The 23,413-nt window shown below is 44.2% G+C and overlaps 1 protein-coding gene across 4 annotated transcripts in view; it reads left to right on the forward strand.

Moving 5' to 3' along the window:
- DDB1 (damage specific DNA binding protein 1) overlaps positions 1 to 23,413 on the forward strand; it is a 76,775-nt gene that overhangs the window by 39,245 nt on the left and 14,117 nt on the right. For all 4 annotated transcript variants that reach the window (XM_033927985.1, XM_033927983.1, XM_033927986.1 and 1 more), the window contains 12 exons: positions 4,259 to 4,367; positions 5,782 to 5,960; positions 7,183 to 7,346; positions 7,447 to 7,554; positions 7,677 to 7,884; positions 8,143 to 8,238; positions 8,397 to 8,508; positions 9,142 to 9,265; positions 10,148 to 10,312; positions 12,225 to 12,319; positions 12,589 to 12,759; positions 15,394 to 15,503. In XM_033927985.1, the coding sequence (XP_033783876.1) occupies positions 4,259 to 4,367; positions 5,782 to 5,960; positions 7,183 to 7,346; positions 7,447 to 7,554; positions 7,677 to 7,884; positions 8,143 to 8,238; positions 8,397 to 8,508; positions 9,142 to 9,265; positions 10,148 to 10,312; positions 12,225 to 12,319; positions 12,589 to 12,759; positions 15,394 to 15,503 (1,641 nt within the window). The remainder of the gene's footprint in view (positions 1 to 4,258; positions 4,368 to 5,781; positions 5,961 to 7,182; positions 7,347 to 7,446; positions 7,555 to 7,676; positions 7,885 to 8,142; positions 8,239 to 8,396; positions 8,509 to 9,141; positions 9,266 to 10,147; positions 10,313 to 12,224; positions 12,320 to 12,588; positions 12,760 to 15,393; positions 15,504 to 23,413) is intronic.

Genomic DNA, 23,413 nt, shown 5'->3' on the forward strand with positions numbered 1-23,413 from the left:
AGAAAACTCCATGTCATCCCCCCATACATACATATACGATCTAAAAAAATCATAACATTGCTGGAGTGGTAACTAAAACCAGCATCAGAGGATATCAGATGACATCAGTTTAAACCGGCTCTGTCTAGTCCACTTACAATAACTCTAGACCTTCTCTAACAGAGCCCATTCACCTCCTAGTTGAGCCTATTTTATAAAAGTAACTTAGGTATATATATAACTTTTATAAAATAATTACCCAGAACCAGTCCAAATAACATCCAAATTCACATGCATAAATTTACATTTGTTCTCAAGATGGTATAAATCTGTGCATGTTTTCTATGTGTACCCATATATTTCATAAAATGTGCATGCATGTCATAACTTCATCCAAACTACATTCTCAGGAACACCTGTGTGCAGATCACGTAAATGTAGGTATGCTCTATCTGTGCACCTACATTTTATGCATATATGCCCCCCCTTGCTGCTTTATAAGAAATCTTTTCCACATGTAAAATATGCTTTTCAAGCAGAAAATGCTTTATAAAATTACCTTCTAAGTAAACATTCCAAATCTTCTTACACTGGGACATTATTGGAGGAAGAGACACTTTTCTATATGATGTCTGTTCAAAAGGTTCCAGGACAGTTTGAATTGCGTGCCAACGGGAAGTTCTTTTGAGACATGCTAGGTGGCATTGAGTAGCTTAAAACCTAATGAGTAACCTCCGTTTTTGTCTCCGAGGGACAGCAGTTTTTATGAAAGTGTGTTTTTGGGATTGGCTATTTTTCATCATGTGCGACTTCAATGAACAGCTCTATAGTGTGAAGTTCTGTTTTAATTTGGGTAAGATTGCTACAGAAAGTGGCTTATGGGGAACATGTTATGAGTTGTGGAAGGTGTTTTGAATGGTATTCACACTTCAAAAGTGGTTGTAAATCAGTAGAAGATGATTCACAAACTGGAAGACCATCAGCATCAACTGATGATTATTATGTTGACCAAGTGAGGGTTCTTGTGCGCGCTAATCAGTGGTTAACTTAGAGAATTGGAAGAAGAATGCAACATCTCAATTGGTTCATGCCACAACATTCTAACTGAGAAGTTGGGGATGTCTCGCATTGTGGCAACATTCTAAGGTTGATGACCGAAGACCAGAAGAACAACTGTGTCATGATCTGTCAGAATCTTCTTGTACATTTGAAACATTTTTTGATAAAGTGATAACTGGTGATGAGACATGAGTCTTTGGGAGTGTCTCTCAAACTGTGTGCCATGGTACAGTGGTGTGTCCTGAAGAGATTCTGGGTGTGCCATGAAAGACTCCAGAATTTTACTTTATTTTTAAAAATTCCCTTCATAAATATATACTAGAATAGATGACATGTACGTGACTTATGCAGAAGTCAATGTTATAAGTGTCTGTGTGCGTAAGGATACAACCGCCCAAACAAACATAATTCTTTGTGATTAGTCCTTGAAAACTAACAGCAAATATTTTTATTTTATATGAAGTAATCCTAACTTGAGCAATAAAGCAATCAAGGCTTTATTACCATTTCGATCTTTTAAAACTTGGATTTTCAACTCTGATAGAAATTAAATTGAAAAAAAGAGAACTGCAGATGGTAGATGATGAAATGCGTGTTTGCTTGTCGACTATCGAGCCGTATTTTCAGTTAGTTTGCATTCAAAAACAAGCACATCCATCGCATTGATAAGCAATTCTGTTCTATCTACTTTAGTTTCACCATTGTTACAATTACCCATACATAGCTTAAAGAACTTTAAATAAATTGCTCTCAGATTTAGGCCCCCTTTTATCAAGCCGCGTTAGGGTTTTTTTTAATCACCACTGGCTGTTGCGGTAAAAGCACTGATGCTCATAGAAATTCTATAAGCATCTGTGCTTTTACTGTAGCAGCTGGCAATAACCCCCCCCCCCCTAATGTGGCTTGATAAAAGGGGGCCTACATTTTTTGTTGGTTTTGCAATTTTATAATTTTCAATTATAATGTGCCACAAAAAACATTTGCTCTGTTTAGTATGCCGGAGCTAATAAAAAAAAAGTTTGAGATACACTGGTCTAGTTATGACGTGGAAACCAAAGCTCAATCATCTCAATGGAGAACCAAAACATCGCCAAGACTGAAAAAAGTTTGGCAATTTCGGTCGAATGTCAAAGTGATGTTAAGTTTCCAAGTTTCCAAGTTTATTAGTTTTTAATATCCCGACCATCAAGTGAATATCTGGCCGGTTAACAATGTTTTGTATAGGCTAAAAATATTATAAGATAAAGTGAACATAGATGACATAGACTAGACAAACTGGATAGTGAGGAAAGTGAGGGGAGGAGGGGAGAAGTTACAAAATTTAGAGAGAGAGGGGGGGGTGGGGAAAGGATAGAACGAGAGGGATAGGGTGGCATTGTTGAAGCAAGTACTTATTCGCAGTAAGAGGTAGAAAAAAGGAGAGGGAGAAACAAAAAAGAGAAGATTTGAAAGGAGATAAAAAGTGATCTAGGTTCAATTGAAAGCATCTTGAAATAAGAATGTCTTTAAGCCAGACTTGAATTTAATTAGATTTTGTTCGTCCCGTAGAAATTGTGGGAGAGAATTCCATAGTTTTTTTGACAGTCGCAACATTGTTCACTATGAATTTCTGCCACAAGGACAAACCTGTCAACTAAAATTACTATCTGAAAGTGTTGAAACGACTTTGAGAGAATCAGGAGGAAGTGGCCCGAACTTTGGAGGGAGCAGTTGTTTTTCTTGCATCACGACAACGTGCCTGCTCACGCCGCCATCAAAATTTGAGAAATTTGCGCAAAAAATGCAATAACAATTCTTCCCCAGCCACCTTACTCTTCTGGCTTGGCCCCTGCTGACTTCTTCTTGTTTCCTAAACTTAAATCCACGTTGAAAGGAAAACATTGAACACCATTGAAGACATAAAGCAAAATTTGATGCAGCAACTTTTGGTGATTTCTGAAGATGCGTTGCGTTTAAGGACTGTTTCCAGAAGTGGAAATGATGTTGTGAAATGTGTATATGTAGGGAAGGGGAGTACTTTGAAGGGGATCCAATGGAATAAGTTGCAAGATTGTTTTGATAATTTTTTTTATAAAATCAGTCCTGGAGCTTTTTGAACAGACCTCGTGCATGCATCCTTAATACATTGACCCCCCCCCCCCTCCTCTTTTTATGAAGCTGTGCTAGCATTTTTTATTGCTTGCCGTGGTGGTAAAAGTTCTAATGCTTATAGGAATTCTATGAGTGTTGAAGCTTTTACTACCGAGGCCGGCAATAAAAATGTTAACACAGCTTCATAAAAGGGGCGTATATAGTAAATTTGTAGTTTCTATAATCTTTGAGAGAACCAGTAGTATGATGTGTTAGGAAGTATTTGTCTTTGTGATCTACTTGATGAAAGCAATTAATTTCATCTGAAAAATTTGAATTATCCTGCATTTCCAGCCACTCATTAAAAAACTAGCAGTAATGTCAAATATGTCAACATGGATTTGCCCAATTAGGGTTGTATGTATTTTGATCAGGGTGAGATAACATCGATACAATATATTTTACCCATTTTCCACCAATAGAACAGAAATAGAGAGATTGTAGGTGTCTTCATATGTGGGGAGCCAGTCATCTTCTTCCTGCTCCCATCTCAGGTCTCACTGCAAAGCTAGAAGGTTATGAGTTTGTTCAAAAGGGGAGAATTAAGCATAACATATTGCTTGGAATTACATCCTTACATCTCTAAAAATTGTTTTCAGGGAGTTTTTTTGTAAATCCCTTCCTAAGCTCTCTCCATTCATGGTAAAGTTTGAGTTGTTGATAATGAGATAGACCTAGATCAGGGGTGTCCAATGTCGGTCCTCGAGGGCCGCAGTCCAGTTAGGTTTTCAGGATTTCCCCAATGACTATGCAGTGAAAGCAGTGCATGCAAATAGACCTCATGCATATTCATTGGGGAAATCCTGAAAACCCGACTGGACTGCGGCCCTCGAGGACCGACATTGGACACCCCTGACCTAGATCCAAAATGAGGTAGAGGATCAAAAGAGATCTTACTTTATTTTCCATTATTTGCTCTAGACATCATAACCTACTAAGCTCCCATCTTTCAAACATAAGGAAAATTTCTCCTGTGAGACATGCTCTTGTTTTTCATGTTAGGAGCTCCAAATCAATTTTCTTTCTTCATTCTCTTCACCTTCTTTTCTCCCCTGAGATGACCATCAAATTCTGAATTTCTGTCTTTCAGAGTTCTAATGTTGAACGGTGAAGAAGTAGAGGAGACTGACCTAACAGGTTTTGTGGATGACCAGCAAACCTTCTTCTGTGGAAATGTAGCCCATCGCCAGCTGATTCAAGTATGTAAGGATGCTATTTCCAGCCAAGGGCAAAATTAATCGTTTTTGCTTTTTAAAGTTGAGCAGTTCTTTAGATCATGTAACATGCCAAGTAGTAGCTACAGTTCTGTGCAATAGTTTCATGGTAAAATTGCATGTTTCAATGAACCAACACTGACACAATCTACATAGTACAAAGTTAAAATGTGAAATATTCCAGCAATTGTTTTTTACTATAGAGCTACTATTTGCTGATTTTTAGCAGATTGACAGTGAAAAAGAAAATACGGTAGGTGTAAAAGTTTTGATAGATCCAGCTGATTCATTACTGTTTTTTAAAGTTGTTAATATGGCTCAAAAGTTGATTGTGTAATGGAGGAATTTTATCTAGGGGATGGGAAAGGGATGTTTAGTCCAAAAAGCTCAACATTGTGAATAATGTGCCCAGCAGCTTCTAAATGTTCAACTAAAGGGCCTGTTTTAATCTTTCTACGAATACAACCGCAGTGTTCAAAGAGCAAGGGAATTGGTCAACATAGACTGCATGAAGTGTTACAATCTAAAAGATCTGTGTTTAGATTGTGTAATCCCTGATGCAGGTTCTGGTTGCTGAAACACAGTCCTACGTCAGGTTTTTGCTATGCTGCTTTACTGTGATTTTTAATAAATCTAGAATTCAGTTGTTTGACTCTCCTCTGACCTCTCTGATGCAAGTCTGTTATCCTGCCCCACTTCCTCCCATGTTGGAAATACCTGTATGTGAAAGTACAGAAATATCATTAAGGAAAGGGGGATCAAAATTTCCAAAGGAGATTTAAACCAGCCTCTTATAGAGATTAAACAGGAAAATAGTCATATGATAACATTGCTGCACAGCCACAAGTGGCCCTGGCAGCAGTTTGAAAGAAAATTAACCTCCCTTCTAGGGCGATGTAAACTGTCTGTGGAATATTGTATGTCTGAATTTACAGCTTTACGATATCAGAGGATGCACATCTATTATTAGATGGTGTAGTGAGATTTGAGTGCATAATGCCTGTCCATTTCAATCTAGTCAGTTATGCAAATTGTTTATGTGTAATGGAGGAATTTTATCTGTAGGGGATGTTCACAGATTTGCTGTTAATTAGAAATAGCAGTTATCCCATGACAAGCAGGCAGGTATTCTCACTAGTGGGTGATGTCATCCGACAGATAAAGATGTATTTAATTTTGCACCATGTAGAGGTTGTTTCAGTTTCTGTTCACATAGTGATTCATTGAAACACAGCTGTATACCTTCTTATCTTAGTTTTGGCGTTCACCGTCAGAAGGGGATTGTTGAATGTGAAGCAAAAATGGATGAAATGCAAGATGTCCTTCTTATGGTGAGGGAGAAGTGGTAGAGTAGGCCATTAGCTCATTACAAAACACCTCTCTTTTCCACTATCTGTAGATTACATCTGCATCTGTTCGACTGGTTAGTCAGGAGCCCAAGTCTCTGGTCAGTGAGTGGAAGGAGCCCAGTGGCAAAAACATCAGTGTGGCTTCTTGCAACAGCAGCCAGGTGGTGGTGGCTGTGGGAAGGGCGCTCTTCTACCTGGAGATCCACCCCCAGGAGCTGAGACAGATCAGGTGATGTATACATTATTTGTTTCTCCAAGCAATGTTTGCAACTTAAAGACGTATTATATGTTCTTTCCGTCTCTCCTGCTTGCATCATTATGGGTGGAATCTCTTTCCGTTTCCTTTACCTTTTTGGTTCGATGATTCTTTATCCTGCAGGTTAAATCTGTTCCTGTTGGATAGTGCACACTTTAAAATTAGACTGTTTTGTTTGATAAGATTAGACACCTAAAAAGGATAATTAAAATTTTGATATAACAAAAATCAAAATCAATTTGCTATTTTAGCACACTTTTATTGTTGATGTCTTTGTTGTGATCTAAGAATTTTCTGATCATTAGTTTCGATGTGGAAAAAGCTTTCTATTGTGTTCAATGGGATTTTATGATGGGTAGGTTCCTATCAGCAGTGCAGACTCTCAACGTGGGTTATTCTTGAGGGACAAGACAAGGTGTTGCCCATATTGTTTTTATTAATGCTAGACCTTTTATTATGTTAGATATAAACTAATCCGGGTATATGAGGAGTCGATATTTGTGCTAGAGAGTTTAAAATACCAGCGTTTGCTGATGACTTGCTTGTACACCTTACTAACCCTAGAGAGTCGTTAGGGACTTTAATGGAAAGTTTTGTTGAATGCGGGGATTTGCCCTGAATTATTTAAAATCTGAGGGTTGAAAGGATTATGGGGAGACTCCTTCTCACTGCAGTGAACTGAGGGCTTCTTTAAATATTTAGGACTACATCTACCTACTGGTACTAGACCTCTTGGGCCTTTTAATGTTAACTGTCTTTTAGATTCCACTCAAAAACAACGGGCACTTTGGAAAATCTTACCAATATTGTTGAGTAGTAGGATAGGACTTTTTCAGATGATTATTTTCCCTAAGTGGCTTTGTCTTACAGATACTCCCAATATATCTACTACAAGAGGATGTTAGGAAGGGGGGACAACGGGATATAAATAAAATTAAATAAATAAATTGGATAAGACATTTTGTCAGTTTTTAGGTTGGGTTGAGGTAAGGGCTACATTAGGCATTAACACTGTTTAGCAAGACAAAAGAAAAATTACAGATTGTATATTTTTTGGAGTGTTTATTGCCTTTTTCAATAAAATAGATTTCACATAAAAATATGAATCCATTAAGTACAGTCCCTTCCACCCCACCAAAAAAAAACCCCAACCCAAAAAGAATTTTCTGATAAACTTTCTGGTGTGCCTCCTCAGCTGCACAGACATGGAGCATGAGGTGGCCTGCCTGGATATCACACCTCTGGGGGAGAGTAATGGGATGTCCCCTCTCTGTGCTATTGGCCTCTGGACTGATATCTCTGCGCGAATCCTGAAACTGCCTTCCTTTGAGTTGCTGCATAAGGAGATGCTGGGAGGAGGTAAGAGCCAACCAGCACTATTTTTGTGAGCCTTTCAGGACTTGACTGATGGTGACAAGCATTTTTTTCTGTTCCTTTCCTTTCTGTCTGTTTCCTTCAGAGATAATCCCCCGCTCTATTCTGATGACTACATTTGAGAGTAGCCATTATCTGCTCTGTGCTCTGGGAGATGGAGCCCTCTTCTACTTTGGACTGAATGTAGACTCAGGTGAGGAAAAAGGCAAGAATGAGGCTGCTACTGTTCTGAAGAGACAGAAAAGAGGTGAAACTGATGAAATTTAGCATGTTCTCAATGATGTTTCTGTTTCATACTCATCTCTATTATCTCAGGGCTTCTAAGTGACCGGAAAAAAGTAACACTTGGCACACAGCCTACTGTCCTTAGGACTTTTCGGTCTCTGTCCACCACTAACGTCTTTGCCTGTTCGGATCGACCCACGGTTATCTATAGCAGTAACCACAAACTGGTCTTCTCCAATGTCAATCTGAAGGAGGTGAACTATATGTGCCCTCTTAACTCAGATGGATACCCTGACAGGTGAGTAAAATCTTCTATAATATGTTTGTTTTCCTCTTATGAGGCAGTACATTAGCCAAAATGAAAAAACTCATGATAACCTGCGACAGGTGAGCAGTCCTCCTTCCCACCTTAGTAAACAGGAAGGAGAGCTTATCTTCATCCTTCCTTCCTGCACTCTGGGACATAGGCCACTGTACTGCTGACTCTAATATTTCCCTGCTGCATAGGTTTCCTTGTCCCTACTGTTTCTTACTGATGCTTTCCTATTTTTAATAGCCTGGCGTTGGCCAACAATAGCACTTTGACCATCGGCACCATTGATGAGATTCAGAAACTGCACATTCGCACTGTCCCACTGTATGAATCCCCCAGGTGAGCAGGTGCTGCTAGACATCCATATGTAAGAGGACTAGTGAAGTGGATTATGACCAGAGTCTCTGCTATTCTGTAGTGATTTTTGGACCATCTGTAATCTGCAAGTTCTCATGACTCTTGGTTTCTTCTCTCTCTCTCTCTCTCTCTTTTGATAGGAAGATTTGTTACCAGGAGGTGTCTCAGTGTTTTGGGGTGCTTTCAAGTCGCATCGAAGTGCAGGATGCAAGTGGAGGAACCACTGCTTTAAGGCCTAGTGCTAGTACTCAAGTAAGAAGGCAGAGGTTTTGCTAGGCCTTTGTAGGGAGGTGGCTTGGTCCTCTGTTCATATATTTTGTCAAGCAGTACAGAATTGATGTTGCTGCAGCAAAAGATTTGGCCTTTGAAGCCATAGTTTTAAGGGGAGGTGTTAACTCAGTTCCATCTTGAGAAGTGGTTTGCTACATCCTGCATGTTCTGGACTAGTCTGGTGATGATAGGAAGGAAGGAGAAATTAGTTCTTACCTTCTAATTTTTGTTCTTTGTGTTCCACCAGACCAGTCCAGAAACCTGGTTGGTTGTTTCAAGCTTGCTACTTTCTTGTTAGTTCTGTTTCTAAAAAACAAAAGAAAATGAGCAGAGGAGTGCGGGTAAATCCAATTGATTTATGACTCTATAAGGAAGGGAGAGAAGGTATTTTATTGTCATGTCCAGCTGCATTACCATTATTATTTTTTATCAAAATATTATGGAATTCAGGCTATAGGGTGCCCTTACAGTGCAGAGATCACTGTCTTTTGTTCTTTGTCTCCCTCTGTTGGTTGATGGGAATAATCCACATGTTCTAGATTGGTCTGCTAAGACTTGAGGAAAAAAAAATTAGGTAAGAATTAATTTTTCTTTCTATATCCCCTTGTGCCTCAGGCTCTTTCCAGCAGTGTGAGTTCCAGTAAACTGTTCTCTAGCAGCACCTCCCCACATGAGACATCTTTTGGAGAGGAGGTAGAGGTTCACAACTTGCTCATTATAGACCAACACACCTTTGAAGGTATGCAACTGTGCCAAACTACTGAAGAGAGATGGGGAAGGAGATGAACTTATGGGTGCTTTAATAGATGGCTGTAAGGAAGCTCTCCATGACAGTGGTTGAGAGTTTTGATGTGCAAGACAAATTTTAATTTTCCAAGAGGAACATAAAAATTGTGAGAAGAGAGTCGAGGGGAGAAAATGGGAATCCCATGCCCCCCAAAATCTCAGGTTCTCCCTAAACCTGCATAAAATCTGTTTTACTACTTGGGATTCACCTAGGTTCTTGGGACCTGGGTTGGCCACTGTTGGAAACAGGATGCTGGGCTTGATGGAGTTTTGGTCTGTCTCAGTATGGCAATTCTTATGTTCTTATGATCACGTCCAGCAAGGAGAAATCAATCCCTTCTCAGCAGGTAGGCCGGTCTATGTTCAGGTTTATTAAGATTTCCACACTTCTTTGTAAATGATTTTGGAAAGACTTGCTGTAGAAGCAAAAAATGCGACCTGTAGTTAACAGAATAGTTGACAACAATGAGTTGTGACAGAGCACAGTGAAGACAAAATTATATGATGATGATGATGGTGGGGAGGGGTTAGAATGGGAAGATTTTTTTTTTTTTTTTTTTTAATTTTTGTTTTGTTTCAGTAAGGCAGACAACTTTTGCAAAAGCCGGTTGTAATAAAAGTGACCATATGGTCAGTTATATGTCTTTTGGATTTTGACTCTTTCTGACCTAGCATTTGTCAAATAATATCCCTGAACGTAATTCAGTAATTGGTTGTAGAAAAAGAGCAGAAAGTGAAAACAAGTTTAACACTTTTCTCTGTCTCCTTTGTTTGTTTCCCTCTCACCATCTGTTTTCATTTTTCCCTCTTCATTCTTTCTCTTTCTCCCCCTCAGTGCTCCATGCCCATCAGTTTCTGCAAAATGAGTATGCACTGAGTCTGGTGTCCTGCAAGCTTGGAAAAGATACCAACACTTACTTTATTGTGGGCACAGCGATGGTATATCCAGAGGAGGCCGAACCTAAGCAGGGCCGCATTGTTGCCTTCCAGTATTCTGATGGTAAGAGGCTGCCAACATGTGCTCGAATGTTTATATGTGTAACCGTATGCAGCTGGCAGTTTCTATTCTCTTAGAATCATTATTTCTTATTCTGTCAGTGTTAGCTACAAATTGTACAACACATTGCCAAGGCAGGCTGTGCTTTCATTTATGGGATGGGAGAACGGGTGAAACTGCCCACTAAGACCAAAATGTACCAAGTAATAGTACTCTCCAGCTGCTGTACAGATATGAATCTTGGATGTTACATCACAGACACTTCGGGTATCTTGAGCAAGTCCCTTGGTGCTCCTTGATATCCATCTGCAATATATTGTTTACAATTGATTATTGTTTCCAATTTACTTGATATACTGCCTAATGAGGAGACGCTGAAGGTGAGTTACAGCTTTGAAGTGAAACGTGTACTTTGTGTGTCTGGGTTATTTAGATGAGATTGTACTTGTACGGCGATGTATTTTAATGTGTGCATTTGTGTATTTATGTGTTTTTGAAACCCGCTTTGTATAAAGTGGGATATAAATAAAAATCATAAATAGGAAAAAAATGACATCAATAATGGAGGAAAAAAAAGAGAGAAAGAGAAATAAAAGATCATTACTGTAACTTAGCTGCAAGTAGGGGGGGGGGGGGCACTGTGGCTTAGTGTGCAGAAAGTGAGGTTCCAAAAGCTTTCTGGAAGAGATAAGAGCATAATAGGGCAGAGTACGGTACTGGGGTTCAAGAAAGGATTGGACAATTTCCTGTTGGAAAAGAGGATAGAGGGGTATAGGTAGAGGATTATTGAACAGGTCCTGGACCTGTTGGGCCGCCGCTTGAGCGGACTGCTGGGCACGATGGACCTCAGGTCTGACCCAGTGGAGGCATTGCTTATGTTCTTAAGGCAGACCTAAACCTTAGGTAAGAGGGCTCCTTATATAAGTCAGGTGGCAATGAGTTCCACAAGGATGGAGCAGTAAAGAAAAAAAAAAGCAGAATGACTCCACTCTGGGGTACTTAATATCAAATGTATCACCAAGGATAATGTAATACACTGTAACAAAAGTTGCAATCCCTGATGTCTAATTGATCAGATACAATTGTATTATATTCATTGGTGCTCAGAAAAAAGATTTTGAGAGATCAGACTTAGAGCAATTGGGAGCCATAAACAGATTGGAGTGCAAATATGAGTTTCAAAGGCAGATTGCAGTGAGCATGCTGGATAGTATGGGGCAATAATAGAGAACAGATAGATGGGAACAGATGCAGAGAGAATTTTGTGGGTCATAGTCAAGATCTTGAACTGGAATCTGAACTGGATGGGGTGCAGGGTTTTCCACACTTTTCTGCAGATACCTGTGCATAGTGGATCATATCATTGACTGAGTTTGAGTTCATATATGCAGGAACAAGTTGACCTCTGACGTGGGCAGTTTGCCAAAACATGGCCTTAATTAGGTCTTCTAATAAAATTAGTGTCTTTACACCAACACTTGAGGCCCGTGGTGCTTTTTTCTTGCCACACGTGGTGATGGGCGAGTCTGTGGGTGCACCTATCTGTGAGTCTTTGTTCATAAAAATTCTAAACTTATCAGGAGTTGCTTGCTGTATACCGCCTTGGGTGAATCTCTTCATAAAGGAAAGAGGAAAGGGATTGGGACTTGTATATCACCTTTTTGTAGTTTTACAACCACATTCAAAGCAATTTACATACAGGTACTTCAAACATTTTCCCTATCTATCCTGGTGGGCTCACAATCTAATGTACCTGAGGCAGTAGAGGATTAAGTGACTTGCCCAGGGTCACAAGGAGCAGCATGGGATTTGAACCCACAACCTCAGGGTGCTGAGGCTGCAGCTCTAACCACAACACCACACTCTCCTCCTAAATCCAAATAAATAAATCAGTGTAGTGTTTCTTTTCTCACAGGGAAACTCCAGACAGTTGCTGAGAAGGAAGTGAAAGGTGCTGTTTATTCTATGGTAGAATTCAATGGAAAACTTCTGGCCAGTATCAACAGCACGGTAAGCAAGCAGAGCCCAGGGCAGCATGAGAAGAGGGCTATAGTGGGAGCAGAGGGAAATATCAAGGCAAGAAAATTCTACATCCTTTCTTTCCTGTAGGTCTCCTCCTTTCCCCTTCTCAATAATATACATGAAAGCGAGCTTGACTGTCTCAGACTGATGATCTAAGTATATATAGCTTCTGCTTTTTCTTTTTCATATATAGCTGTATAAGAAGAGGCCACATGAAGCGATGTATGTTTACCTTGAGCTGCCTTTCCATTTCTCAGGTTCGATTGTATGAGTGGACTGCAGAGAAAGAATTACGCACTGAATGTAACCACTACAATAACATCATGGCATTATATCTGAAAACAAAGGGAGATTTTATCTTGGTGGGAGACCTAATGCGCTCTGTGTTGCTGCTTGCCTACAAACCCATGGAAGGAAACTTTGAGGAGGTATGTATTCTGCCTCATCCTTTCTCTTAGAGAAGATGGAACGGGGGCGGGGAAGAGGTGAGTGTATCTTCCAAAATTTGACTTTGATAGTTAAACCTTTAGTAGGTCCAGCTGTAGTATTCTGAACTGTATTCAGGAGTTAGCAAGCAGTGGTATTGGGTTAATATAGGCTGTAGGTCAGTCTTGAAATGCACTGCAGACCTGTGTGTAAAGGCTCTACTGCCTCCAGATGGCCTAAATTTCCTCGGCTGTGTTTAAAAGATTACGATTTTATTTATTTTAGCATATATACTCAAATATAAACCGAGGTGAGCCTTTCCCCCTCAAAAAGGAGGCAAAAAGGTTGACTCGAATATAAACCGAGATTAGAAACTTGGGTGATCCTGGTGAGCCAATCTTCAAAGACCAGACATCCTTGCCATAAGTTTTAACACAATTTTTTTAAACATTAAATATTTTTATTACTGCAAAACCCCTGAGGAAGGGGATTTTGATCTCCAGAAGTTAGTAAAAAATGTATTAAAATTAGTCTAATAAAAAGATTTCCTTATTTCCATTTTCTATTTACCAGTATAAATGTTTCAGTACAGCTACCATACCACTTTATTCAAAAGCAACAAAAAAAATAAAATAAAATAAATTGTTTTCGCTACAAGTTCTGGCTTCTGCTTTCCTCATCTTCTCTTCACTCTCCATTCCATCCAGCATCCGCCCTCTTTCTCTGTTCCTTCCATTTTTCTCTGTCTCCACTCCCTTCCCAATTCTTTGGTATATCTCCCTACTGTTTTCCTTCCTGCCTTCCCATCCCAACTCATCCCATGGTCTGGCATCTGGTTCCCTTCCCCCATTCCCTAGGATCTCTCTCCTCTCTTCTTTGTCCATTTCTCCCTCTCCCTCCATGCTCTGGCTTCTCCTTTCCATCTCTCCCTTGCTTCCTGATGGTTTAGCATCTGTCTCTTTCCCTACTGCCCTTGCATCTCTCTCCTCTGTCCCTCCCCCCTCCCCGATGCTTTGGTATTTCCTTTTTCCTTTCCCTCCCTCCCTCCTTTTCTCCCTGGTCTGGCATCTGTTTCCTTCCCTTCCCTCCCCCCAGCCTTGTCATCTCTTCTTCCCCCTCCAGGGCCTGTCATCTCCTTCCTTCCTTTTCCTCCATCCTTTCTTTCCCCATAGTCTGGCATCTCTCGTTTGTCTCCTTTCCCTTCCCTGGTTTTTCTTTTCCTGCGTTGGATCTTCCTCTCTGCCAGGTCCTGTCTACTTCCTGTTTCCGAAAAAGGCAGAACCCAGCAGAGAGGAAGGCCCAATGCCAAGAGTAGTGAATTGAGAACACTGCTGCTACTGCCCAGAAGTTCTTGACGCTGGCGCCAGTCATCGGAGCACCTGAGGTGAACCCCCCCTCCCCCTGTGGTATGCCACTGTCACTATCCTGCCTATTGTGTGTGTGTGGGGGGGCCCCACTATCCACAATACATGCCCCCACCCTCTAAGTCACTGTCCTCCAAATACCCGTTGGTGCTGCAGCTGCTGCTGCAGATTCACTGACCTCCATGCCCCTCCCCCAGAGCCGCTGGCCTCCATACACTTGTGGATTGTGCTGCCATCGATCCACTGTATGTTGAACTGGGTGGAGCTTTGAACATGCTCAGGGTCTGCCGGCTCCTACTCCTTCCGAGAGTCTCGGAGAAGGTGGAAGCCAGCAGGCCTTGAGCATGTGCAGATGCTCAAAGTCCAGCCTGGTCCAACATACAGTGGATCAGCAGGAGCAAAATCCATGAGTGTATGGAGGTCAGCAACTCTGGGGGTTGCATGGAGGTCAGAGAATCTGCAGTGGCACCAGTGGGTATATGGGGATCAGTGACTAGGGTGGTAGGGGCTTGTATGTGGATATGTGGCTCCGGGGCAGGTGCGTATAGCTGCTCAGAGGGGAGGATACCCCTGTAGTTCTACAGGAAGAGGACAGCTGTACCAAAGTGGTCAGGTAGTGGCTCGAATATAAACCGAGACTCCCCCCATCTTTGGGCCATTTTTTGTGACCCCAAAATCTTGGTTTATATTCAAGTATATACGGTACTTAGATGTTGAGTCCTATATTCAATAAAAGCTCAGTTCCTAAATTTATGCTTTTAAGTTAGGTTCATAAATTTGTGACCTATTTTCAGTCAAACATGGGAGCCAAGTTTTAAGCTGAAATGAACCTTAATTTAGAAGCTTAAAACTTATGCTTATAAATTTAGGCCTGCCATGTATTTAGTTAGATTTGAGCCTAGTGCTGAAAATATGTTAAGATCCTAAATTTTTCCTGTTCTTAATCCAATTCTGTCACCACCCACTTTTTATGCTCCTAAATTTAGTGAATTTTCAGAATGACCATTTCAGGAACATAACTCTCAAATGCTGGGTTTTACTAAACGGCGGTAGAGTTTTTTTAGCGTGGGCTGGCTAGGTAAATGCTGCAATGCTCATAGAATTCCTATGAGCTTCAGAGCATTTGCTTCACCAATCCACAGTAGAAATTTCTACTGCCGTTTAGTAAAAAGAGCCCAAAGTTAGGAGCATAATTTCTTTGATTGTAGGGCTTGCTGTATTTTTAAAATATGTTTTTAATTGTTAAATTTTTTTTTTTTTTTTACTTCCAAGATTGCTCGGGATTTTAACCCAAACTGGATGAGCGCTGTGGAGATTCTGGATGATGACAATTTTCTTGGAGCAGAAAATGCCTTTAACCTCTTTGTATGTCAGAAAGATAGGTGAGGAAAGAAAAAAGTTATAACTTGCATTTGTATTTCTTACCCCCAAAAGCTTCAGAGTTCTATTAGCCCTGATTGTGATTGTGCATGCAAATTAATGGCTTTCCAAGTTTATTTACTGTTTGATATACCGACCATCAACAAGTATCTGGTTGGTTTACAATGCTAAAACTTGAGTTAAAAAATAAAATAGGGCAATATGTGGAAGGGACAAAGACAAGATATAGGTTCTTCTACAGCTTGGGTCTAAGTGGAGAAACCTTGTGTATTGGAATGACTTTTACAGTAGTGTATATCTTATTCATACTGTTCAAATATCTCTGCTGAGTTGTATGGAGTAGAGGTCTGCACGGGAACGGGGATCGCGGGGATCCCGCGGGTCCCGCGGGGATCCCGCGGGTTCCCCCCCTGGCCCACGGGACTCCCACGGGGACGCCCCCTGGCCCACGGGACTCCCACGGGGATGCCCCCCTGACCCACGGGACTCCCACGGGGACGCCCCCTTGCCCACGGGACTCCCACGGGGATGAAAACAACCTACCTAAATTCTGGCGATGCAGCTTACAAGTCTGGCGTCGCGTCGGGAAATAGCCATGTTGAGCAGTGAGCTCAGCACGTACACAGATGAAAGCCTTGCTTGCTGATTGGTCCGGCGGCCCCGCCCCACCGTGCCGCCGGACCAATCAGCAAGCAAGGCTTTCATCTGTGTACGTGCTGAGCTCACTGCTCAGCATGGCTATTTCCCGACGCGGGCATTAGGCTGTTTTTTGTCATTTCGGGTGGGGGATGGCAGCGGCAGCAGCAGCCTGAAAAAGAAATCATCCTGGCCGGGTTCGGTGTCATGCTCCGGAGCTTCTACAGCCTTCCTATCTCCCTCTCCCTTCCCCTGCTCCGCGGCTCTCTTCGGCAACTCAGCAGCAGCTTCTGACGTCGGGGCCTACCCTCTGCGAGTCCCGCTTGTTTCAACTTCCTTTTTCCACAAAGGTGGGACTCGTAGAGGGAAGGCCTCGATGTCGGCAGCTTGTCTTGATCACCGCTGCTGACGAGTTGCTTAAGAGAGCCGCGGAGCAGGGGGGTGTTGCCAGGTGCAGGTAGAAGGGAGAGGGCCAGATGCAGGACTCGTGGGTGAGGGAGGAGAAGAGAGAGGGGAGAGAAACAAAAGGAAATATTTCATACTGGGCTGGGCCGGAGTGGAGAGAGGGTGGAAAGATTCTGGCTACAGGGTGCATTAACAAAGGAAAAGGGGGGAAAGCTGAAAATGGAGATAGTGACACAAAGAAGAGAAAGGGTAAGCAGGACCTTCTGAATAAGGATAGAGATACAGAGGGGACATGAAGAGGAGGTGAAATAGAGACATAGAAGTAATGCTGAAAAAGTGTGTGTGGGGGGGGGGGGGGGAGATAAAGACATTGAAAGGGCAAATGGTGAATATGGGGTAAAAGACAAGGACAGAGACAAATGAAGATTCTGAAAAAGTGGTGAGATAGGGATATAGGTGAGATGGACACAAAGAAGGGTGATGCTGGAAAATAGGTGGAATGGTAATTCTGACAGACACAGAAGGGAAATGCTGGATCAAGGAGAGATGGGGCTCAGGCTGGATGGAATGAGGAGAAATGCCTTGTTGGCCCGGAACTTCCTCTCCTACGTCAGAATTGACGTCAGGGAGCGGAATGCTGGTCAGCGCGACGCTTCTGCAGGGAAAGCTTGGGACAGCGGTGGCTTGGGGACTATTCCCCGATGGCGGTGGCAGCAAACCGAGTGGCTTGGGGGAGGGCACGGAGAAAGAAAGAAAGGGGGCAGACAGAGAGACAGAAAGAAGGGGGAACAGGGCGACAGAAAGAAAAAGTTGGGGGAGAGAATGAGGTCTGGAGGAGAGGAAACATACAGGAGGCTGAAAGAAAGGAAGAAAGATTGGATGCACAGTCAGAAGAAGAAAGTGCAACCAGAGACTCATGAAATCACCAAACAGCAAAGATAGGAAAAATGATTTTATTTTCAATTTAGTGATCAAAATGTGTCTGTTTTGAGAATTTATATCTGCTGTCTATATTTTGCACTATGGCTCCCTTTTACTAAACCGCAATATTGTTTTTTAGCGCAGGGAGCCTATGAGCATTGAGAGCAGCGCGAGGCATTCAGCGTAACTCCCTGTGCTAAAACCTACTATTGTGGTTTAGTAAAAAGGGAGGGGGTGTATTTGTCTATTTTTGTATTTTGTTACCGAGGTGACATTGCATAGAGTCATCTGCCTTGGGAAATGTATATGGCAGATATCTTTGTTTTGTGTTCAAAAGAAAAGGAAATGCATTTCTGGTTTTATTTCTAGTGTTGAAGTACTTGTTGGCCCTTGCTGTGACTGGTGGGGATCCCCAAGCACCGCCAGCAGAGGACCTCCTCTAGAGATGGTCAGAACTCCCCTCCACCAAGCGCAGCAGTCGCTGGCAGCATCCATGAGCCACTGAGGTGCCAGCATCTGTGACTCAGGGACGCTACTGCTGCCTGCCAAGCTTGGCAAAAGGGACCCCAGGCCAACTGCAAAGGAAGTCCTCAGCTGACAGTTTGTGGGTTCTCATCAGCTGAGTATTTATATTTTATATTTACATTAGAGGTTCTGGTAGAAACCCATTTACAAAGTATGTATTCTTCCCAATTAATATTTCCAAATTAATAGTCTCTTTGCTTATTTGTAAATGGGTCTCTACCAGAGCCTTTAATTCAGTAGCATAATTAAATAAAATAACTATTTCTGAAGTTTATAGGGAAGGATGGTGACGGAGGGGATTCCTCGCGGGGACGGGTGGGGACGGAGGGGATTCCTCGCGGGGACGGGTGGGGACGGAGGGGATTCCTCGCGGGGACGGGTGGGGACGGAGGGATTCCTCACGGGGACGGGTGGGGACGGAGGGATTCCTCACGGGGACGGGTGGGGATGGGTGGGATTTTGGCGGGGACGGGTGGGGACGGGTGGGATTTCTGTCCCCGCGCAACTCTCTAGTATGGAGGATGTCATATTCATTATGTTCATTCGATCAGGTATTGGAAAAAGGTATTCATTTTGTTTTTTCTTATAAATTGCTGAGAAATTCAACTTCTTTATTGTCCCTCCAGACCGGCACAGAAACTGATGGGTTATAGCTCACCTCAACCAGCATGTGGAGACTGAGTTACAAACTTTTAGCTGTAGTATAAGTGGACTATGCAGTCCCAAGTACAATCAGTCTGCTCTCAGTCTCCAGCAGGTGGAGGTGAAAAGCCTAAGCAATCTTTCCCTGGTTTAGTGTAGGGCTGTTGGATATTGTTTAAATTGGCCTTTTTGTTCCTGGTTGTGGTGCCGGATTGAGCTTGAGAGAGTACCCTTTCGGGTATCTGTCCAACCTCGGGGGGTCCATACTTGATTGGTTTAGTCCCTCCCCCCATTTCCCCCACCTCCCCCAATTTTTTTCTTTAGAAGTGCCTCAGCTGTAAGTCTTGCCACCAACTACTGGCAAGGCATATAGCTTTGAGAGCCAGTCACATTAAATTAAAGTTTTGTTGAAAAAAAAAAAAAAAGTCCCGAGGCAGTGCCAGTCTGAAGGGTTAATTAATTTTTCATTGCTAACCAGCACTTTATTTTCCCTTTAAACAGTTTTCGCAATGAGTACTTTTAAGAAACTTAAAAAGTACTCATTGTGCTCCAGCCTTAATGGTGCTTTTAAGGCTACCATTGTGCGATGGCTCAAGGAGGCTATGGCTTCAGTGTACCTTCTTCAAAAGAAGCCTGTTCTGGAATTTCTCAGAGCTCATTCCACTCATGGTCAGGCAGCTTCTTGGGCTGAGTCTTCTCTAGTACCTCCGGTGGATATCTGTAAAGCTGCGATTTGGTCTTCTCTCCATTCTTTTCTGCGTGTAGATGTGTATACGTTCAGGCGTGTTGGGACACGGTGTTGGTGAGCGTGTTCTTGTGGTGGCCCTTTGGGGGTCCCACCCATGATGGGTAGTACTTTGGTACATCCCATCAGTTTCTCTGCTGGTCTGGAGGGACGATAAAGAAATAGAAAATAGGTTCTTACCTGCTAATTTTCTTTCTTTTAGTTCCTCCAGCCTGGCACAGACCCTGCCCTGTCGTTTTTATTCTCAACAAGCCTCTCTTAACTTTTCCAGATATTTTTGGTTGTCTTCTCTTTCTGCGATCTTTTGTTGTTTATGGAAGCTAACCTCTTATTCCTTATCTTCTCAGCTACTACTTTTGAGAACCAAAGCAGCCTTCTTTTCCTCACAAAAAGGTTTGCTGCCTTTACAATAACTCCTTTCAGTTTTGCCCACTGCATTTCTACTCTTTCCAGGTGTTCCCATCCAGACAGCAATTTCTTGTCGTAATCTCCCATCTGAACAAAGTTAGTTTTTTAAAAGTCTAGAACCTTTTCTTTTGAATGAGTCCTCTCTATACCCGTCTCAATATTAAACAGTACCATGCAGTGATCACTGGATGTCAGATGATCACCCACTGTAATATCAGAAACACTTTCCCCGTTTGTAAGCACTAAGTCTAGTATAACCCCATCCCACATGAGTTCCATTACCAACTGCTGGAACATTTCTGACGCCAGGCCGCTGTCTCTTCCTCTGCGCTTTGGGGGGCAGTTGTCGGCATTCTAACAGAATGGGAGGCCATTACCTCTGACCGCTGAGGTCTAGAGGTTCTCAAAGATGGCTGCAAATTGGAGTTTCTCTGTCCTCTGACTGTATTTTCTGGATTCCTCTGTGGGCCGCCCTGAGAAGATGGTTCGGGTGCAAGCCACAGTCTGCAGATTTTTGGATCTTGCAGCAGTTGCCCCGTGCCAGAGCGAGACTTAGGCTCTGGGAGATTCTCGATATACTTCATCTTTCCAAAGACAGGATTCAATGATTGGCAACCAATTCTGGACCGCAAGGCAGTCAATGCAGCCCTGAAGGTTCCTCGATTCCACAAGGAGACGGTGCGCGCAGTGATTGCGTCTGTGGCGCCGGGTGAGTTTCTAGCCTCCCTGGATCTGACGGATGCGTATCTCCTCATTCCTATTTTCCTGGCTCAACTGGAGTATCTGCGGTTCCATGTTCTGGGGCAGCATTTCCAGTTTGTGGCACTGCCCTTTGGATTGGCGATGGCACCCTGGTCCTTCATGAAAGTGATGGTGGTAGATTATTAAGTGTTGTATTTAAGTTAAAAATGTTTTTATTCTTTAGCACTCTCCAGACCAGTAGAGGTTAACTTTACGAATGGGTATATATCTAATCATGACCAGCAGGTGGAGACTGAAAACAAAACTTTGGGACAGTATATCCTAGCCCCTCCTCTCTATTTCCCTCAGTCTTCTTTCAGTCTCCAGCAGGTGTTGAGTGATCTGTACCCATCTCCCTTGGTAGGGCTGTTGGAATTTGTTTAAGGTGTTTTTTGTCCCTGTTTTTAGCCGGACGGAGCTTGGACGGACTCTGTTTGGGGGTTCGTCCGACCTCGGGGGTGTCAAACCCGGCGGGTCACGAGCGGGGTCCCTCCCCCCACTTCCTCCACCTCCCCACATTTTTTTTAGAGGAGCCTCAGCAATAAGCCTTGCCCCCTAAATCAAGCAAGACTATTGCTTTGAGAGCCTGTGGAGTCTGTTCTGTAAAAAAAAAAAAAAAAAAATCCTGAGGTAGTGCTGGTCTGGAGGGTTGTATCCCTTTAAGAAAACTGTATTTTACTGTATTTTTTCAACTAACCGGCACTTTTTTACAGCTAGGTCGCGTATGGAGCAATGAGCACTTTTAAAGGGAAAAAGTGCTCATTGTGCTCCAGACGCGAGGCACTCGCGGCCGGCCTGTGCAAGCGGTGTTCAGGCCGGGGCGGTGGAGGAGCTCCGTCGGCAGCGGCTGCAGGCGCCCAGAGCTCCCCGCCGATGGTGCCTCGCGAGTCGGCAGGGAACGGTGGCGAAGCCCGGTCTTCTCCGTCCGCCCACGGAGGGAATCCCCAGACCGCCGACGGTCGGGTTGTAGAGGATTCCCTCTCAGCTGATTTTTTGACAGCTGATGCCGGCTTGCCTGCTTTAGCGGCTGAGACTATTCAGGTTTCTCAGCCGCTTCAGGCTATGGAGGGAGCTTTTTTGGCGGGAAAACCGCCATCTTCTCTGTCTGGCCCCTCCATTTTGTCTTCCACCTCAGGTGACCTTCCCCCTGTTTTGACTATGCAGGGGCAAGGTTCTGCTGGGTCCCCTGCTGTGGCAGGGAGTCCCTTGGGACCCTCGGGGGGGTTTTCTCCTGATTTTTTCTTTTCTTTATGCAGAGCCTATTTTCAGGCGGCTGGGGGTCCCGGTTGCGCCCAGGGGGTCTCGGGGGGTGGTTTTTCCTCCGCGCTTCCTGCGGCTTTGCCTCTTTCGTCTGGCGTGACGTCCCCTCCGCCGCCTACCTTGTCCAAGCGTCCGCGGGTGTCGTGGGACGAGAATTTGTGGTCGGAGGATCGGGTCGGTTTGGAGGAGGACCTGGACCCTTCTGAGGAATTCCAGGACTCTCTGGAGGGGACGGAAGCTGGCGGCGGGTTGTCGGATTTCCCGTTCTCCAGTGACGAGGCGTCTGTGGTGCGTCTTTTTCAGAAAGATGAGCTGCCTGACCTTATTCAGCAGGTTTCTTCGGTCTTGCGTTTTGAGGACGCGCCGCCGGAGACTCCGCGTGTGGGGGACCCCCTGTTGCGGGGGATCCGTTCCGTTTCCCGCTCTTTTCCTATGCATCAGGATATTCGGGATATTATTCTGGAGCAGTGGAAAACGCCGGAGACGCCGTTTCGGCTGGCGCGCAGCATGGCTCGCCTGTATCCCATTCCTGAAGGGGATCGGGCTACGTTAGCTTCGCCGGTCGTGGATGCGGTGGTCTCGGCGATTTCCAAGCGGCATACCGTGCCTGTTGAGGGCGGTTCTGCCTTGCGAGACCCTGAGGAGCGCAAATTGGAGGGCCTCCTTAAGCAAAATTTTCAGGTCTCGGCCCTTGGGGTCCAGGCGGCTATTTGTGGGGGACTGGTCGCTCGCGCCGTGTTTCGGTGGGCGGAGCGGGTCTTGGATCGAGAGTCTGACGACTGGTCTCTGGTGGATCAGGAGGTTGCGAAGATTGAGATGGCGGCCTCATTCCTCTCAGATGCTCTCTATGACTTGGTGCGGAGCTCGGCTAAGTCTATGGCTTTTGGCGTGGCCGCAAGGCGTGTGTTGTGGCTGCGCGCTTGGGCGGCGGATGCTGCGTCCAAAGCTAAGCTTACTAAATTTCCCTTTCGGGGGTCGTTTTTGTTTGGAGAGGACTTGGATAAGTTGATTCAGACTCTGTCGGACTCGAAAGTTCCCCGTCTGCCGGAGGACCGTGCCCGCCCGGCGTCTCGGGGGGGTGCGGCCCGGGGGCGTTTGCGGGATTTTCGCAAGTATCGCCCGGGGCGTGGGGCTGCTTCTTTCCAGTCTCCGGGTTTTTCCCGGGGTCGGTTCTTCCAGCGCACGCAGCCCTTTCGGGGGGCCCGTCGGGGGGCAGGGAATCCCTCCGCCGGTTCCCCCGCTTCCCGTCCTGCACAATGACGCCTTGCCGGCGCCCCCTTTGGTTCCGGTGGGGGCCCGGCTGCGAGATTTTTTCCCCAAATGGGCCGAGATCACGTCCGATCAGTGGGTCCTGGAGGTGGTGCGGGACGGTTATGCCCTGGAGTTCGCCCGCTCTCTGCCGGATTTTTTCCTCGCTTCTCCATGTCAGACTCCGGTGAAGACGCAGGCTTTTCGCCAGACCCTTCAGCGCTTGATAGATCTCAGGGCAGTTGTTCCGGTGCCCCCTCCAGAGTGGGGCACGGGCAGGTACTCCATTTACTTTGTGGTGCCCAAGAAGGAGGGGACTTTTCGGCCCATCCTCGATTTGAAAGGGGTCAACAGGGCTCTCAAGATTCCCTCTTTCCGTAT

The sequence above is a fragment of the Geotrypetes seraphini genome, chromosome 19 (genome assembly GCF_902459505.1).
Source record: "Geotrypetes seraphini chromosome 19, aGeoSer1.1, whole genome shotgun sequence".
Taxonomy (NCBI): Eukaryota; Metazoa; Chordata; class Amphibia; order Gymnophiona; family Dermophiidae; genus Geotrypetes; species Geotrypetes seraphini.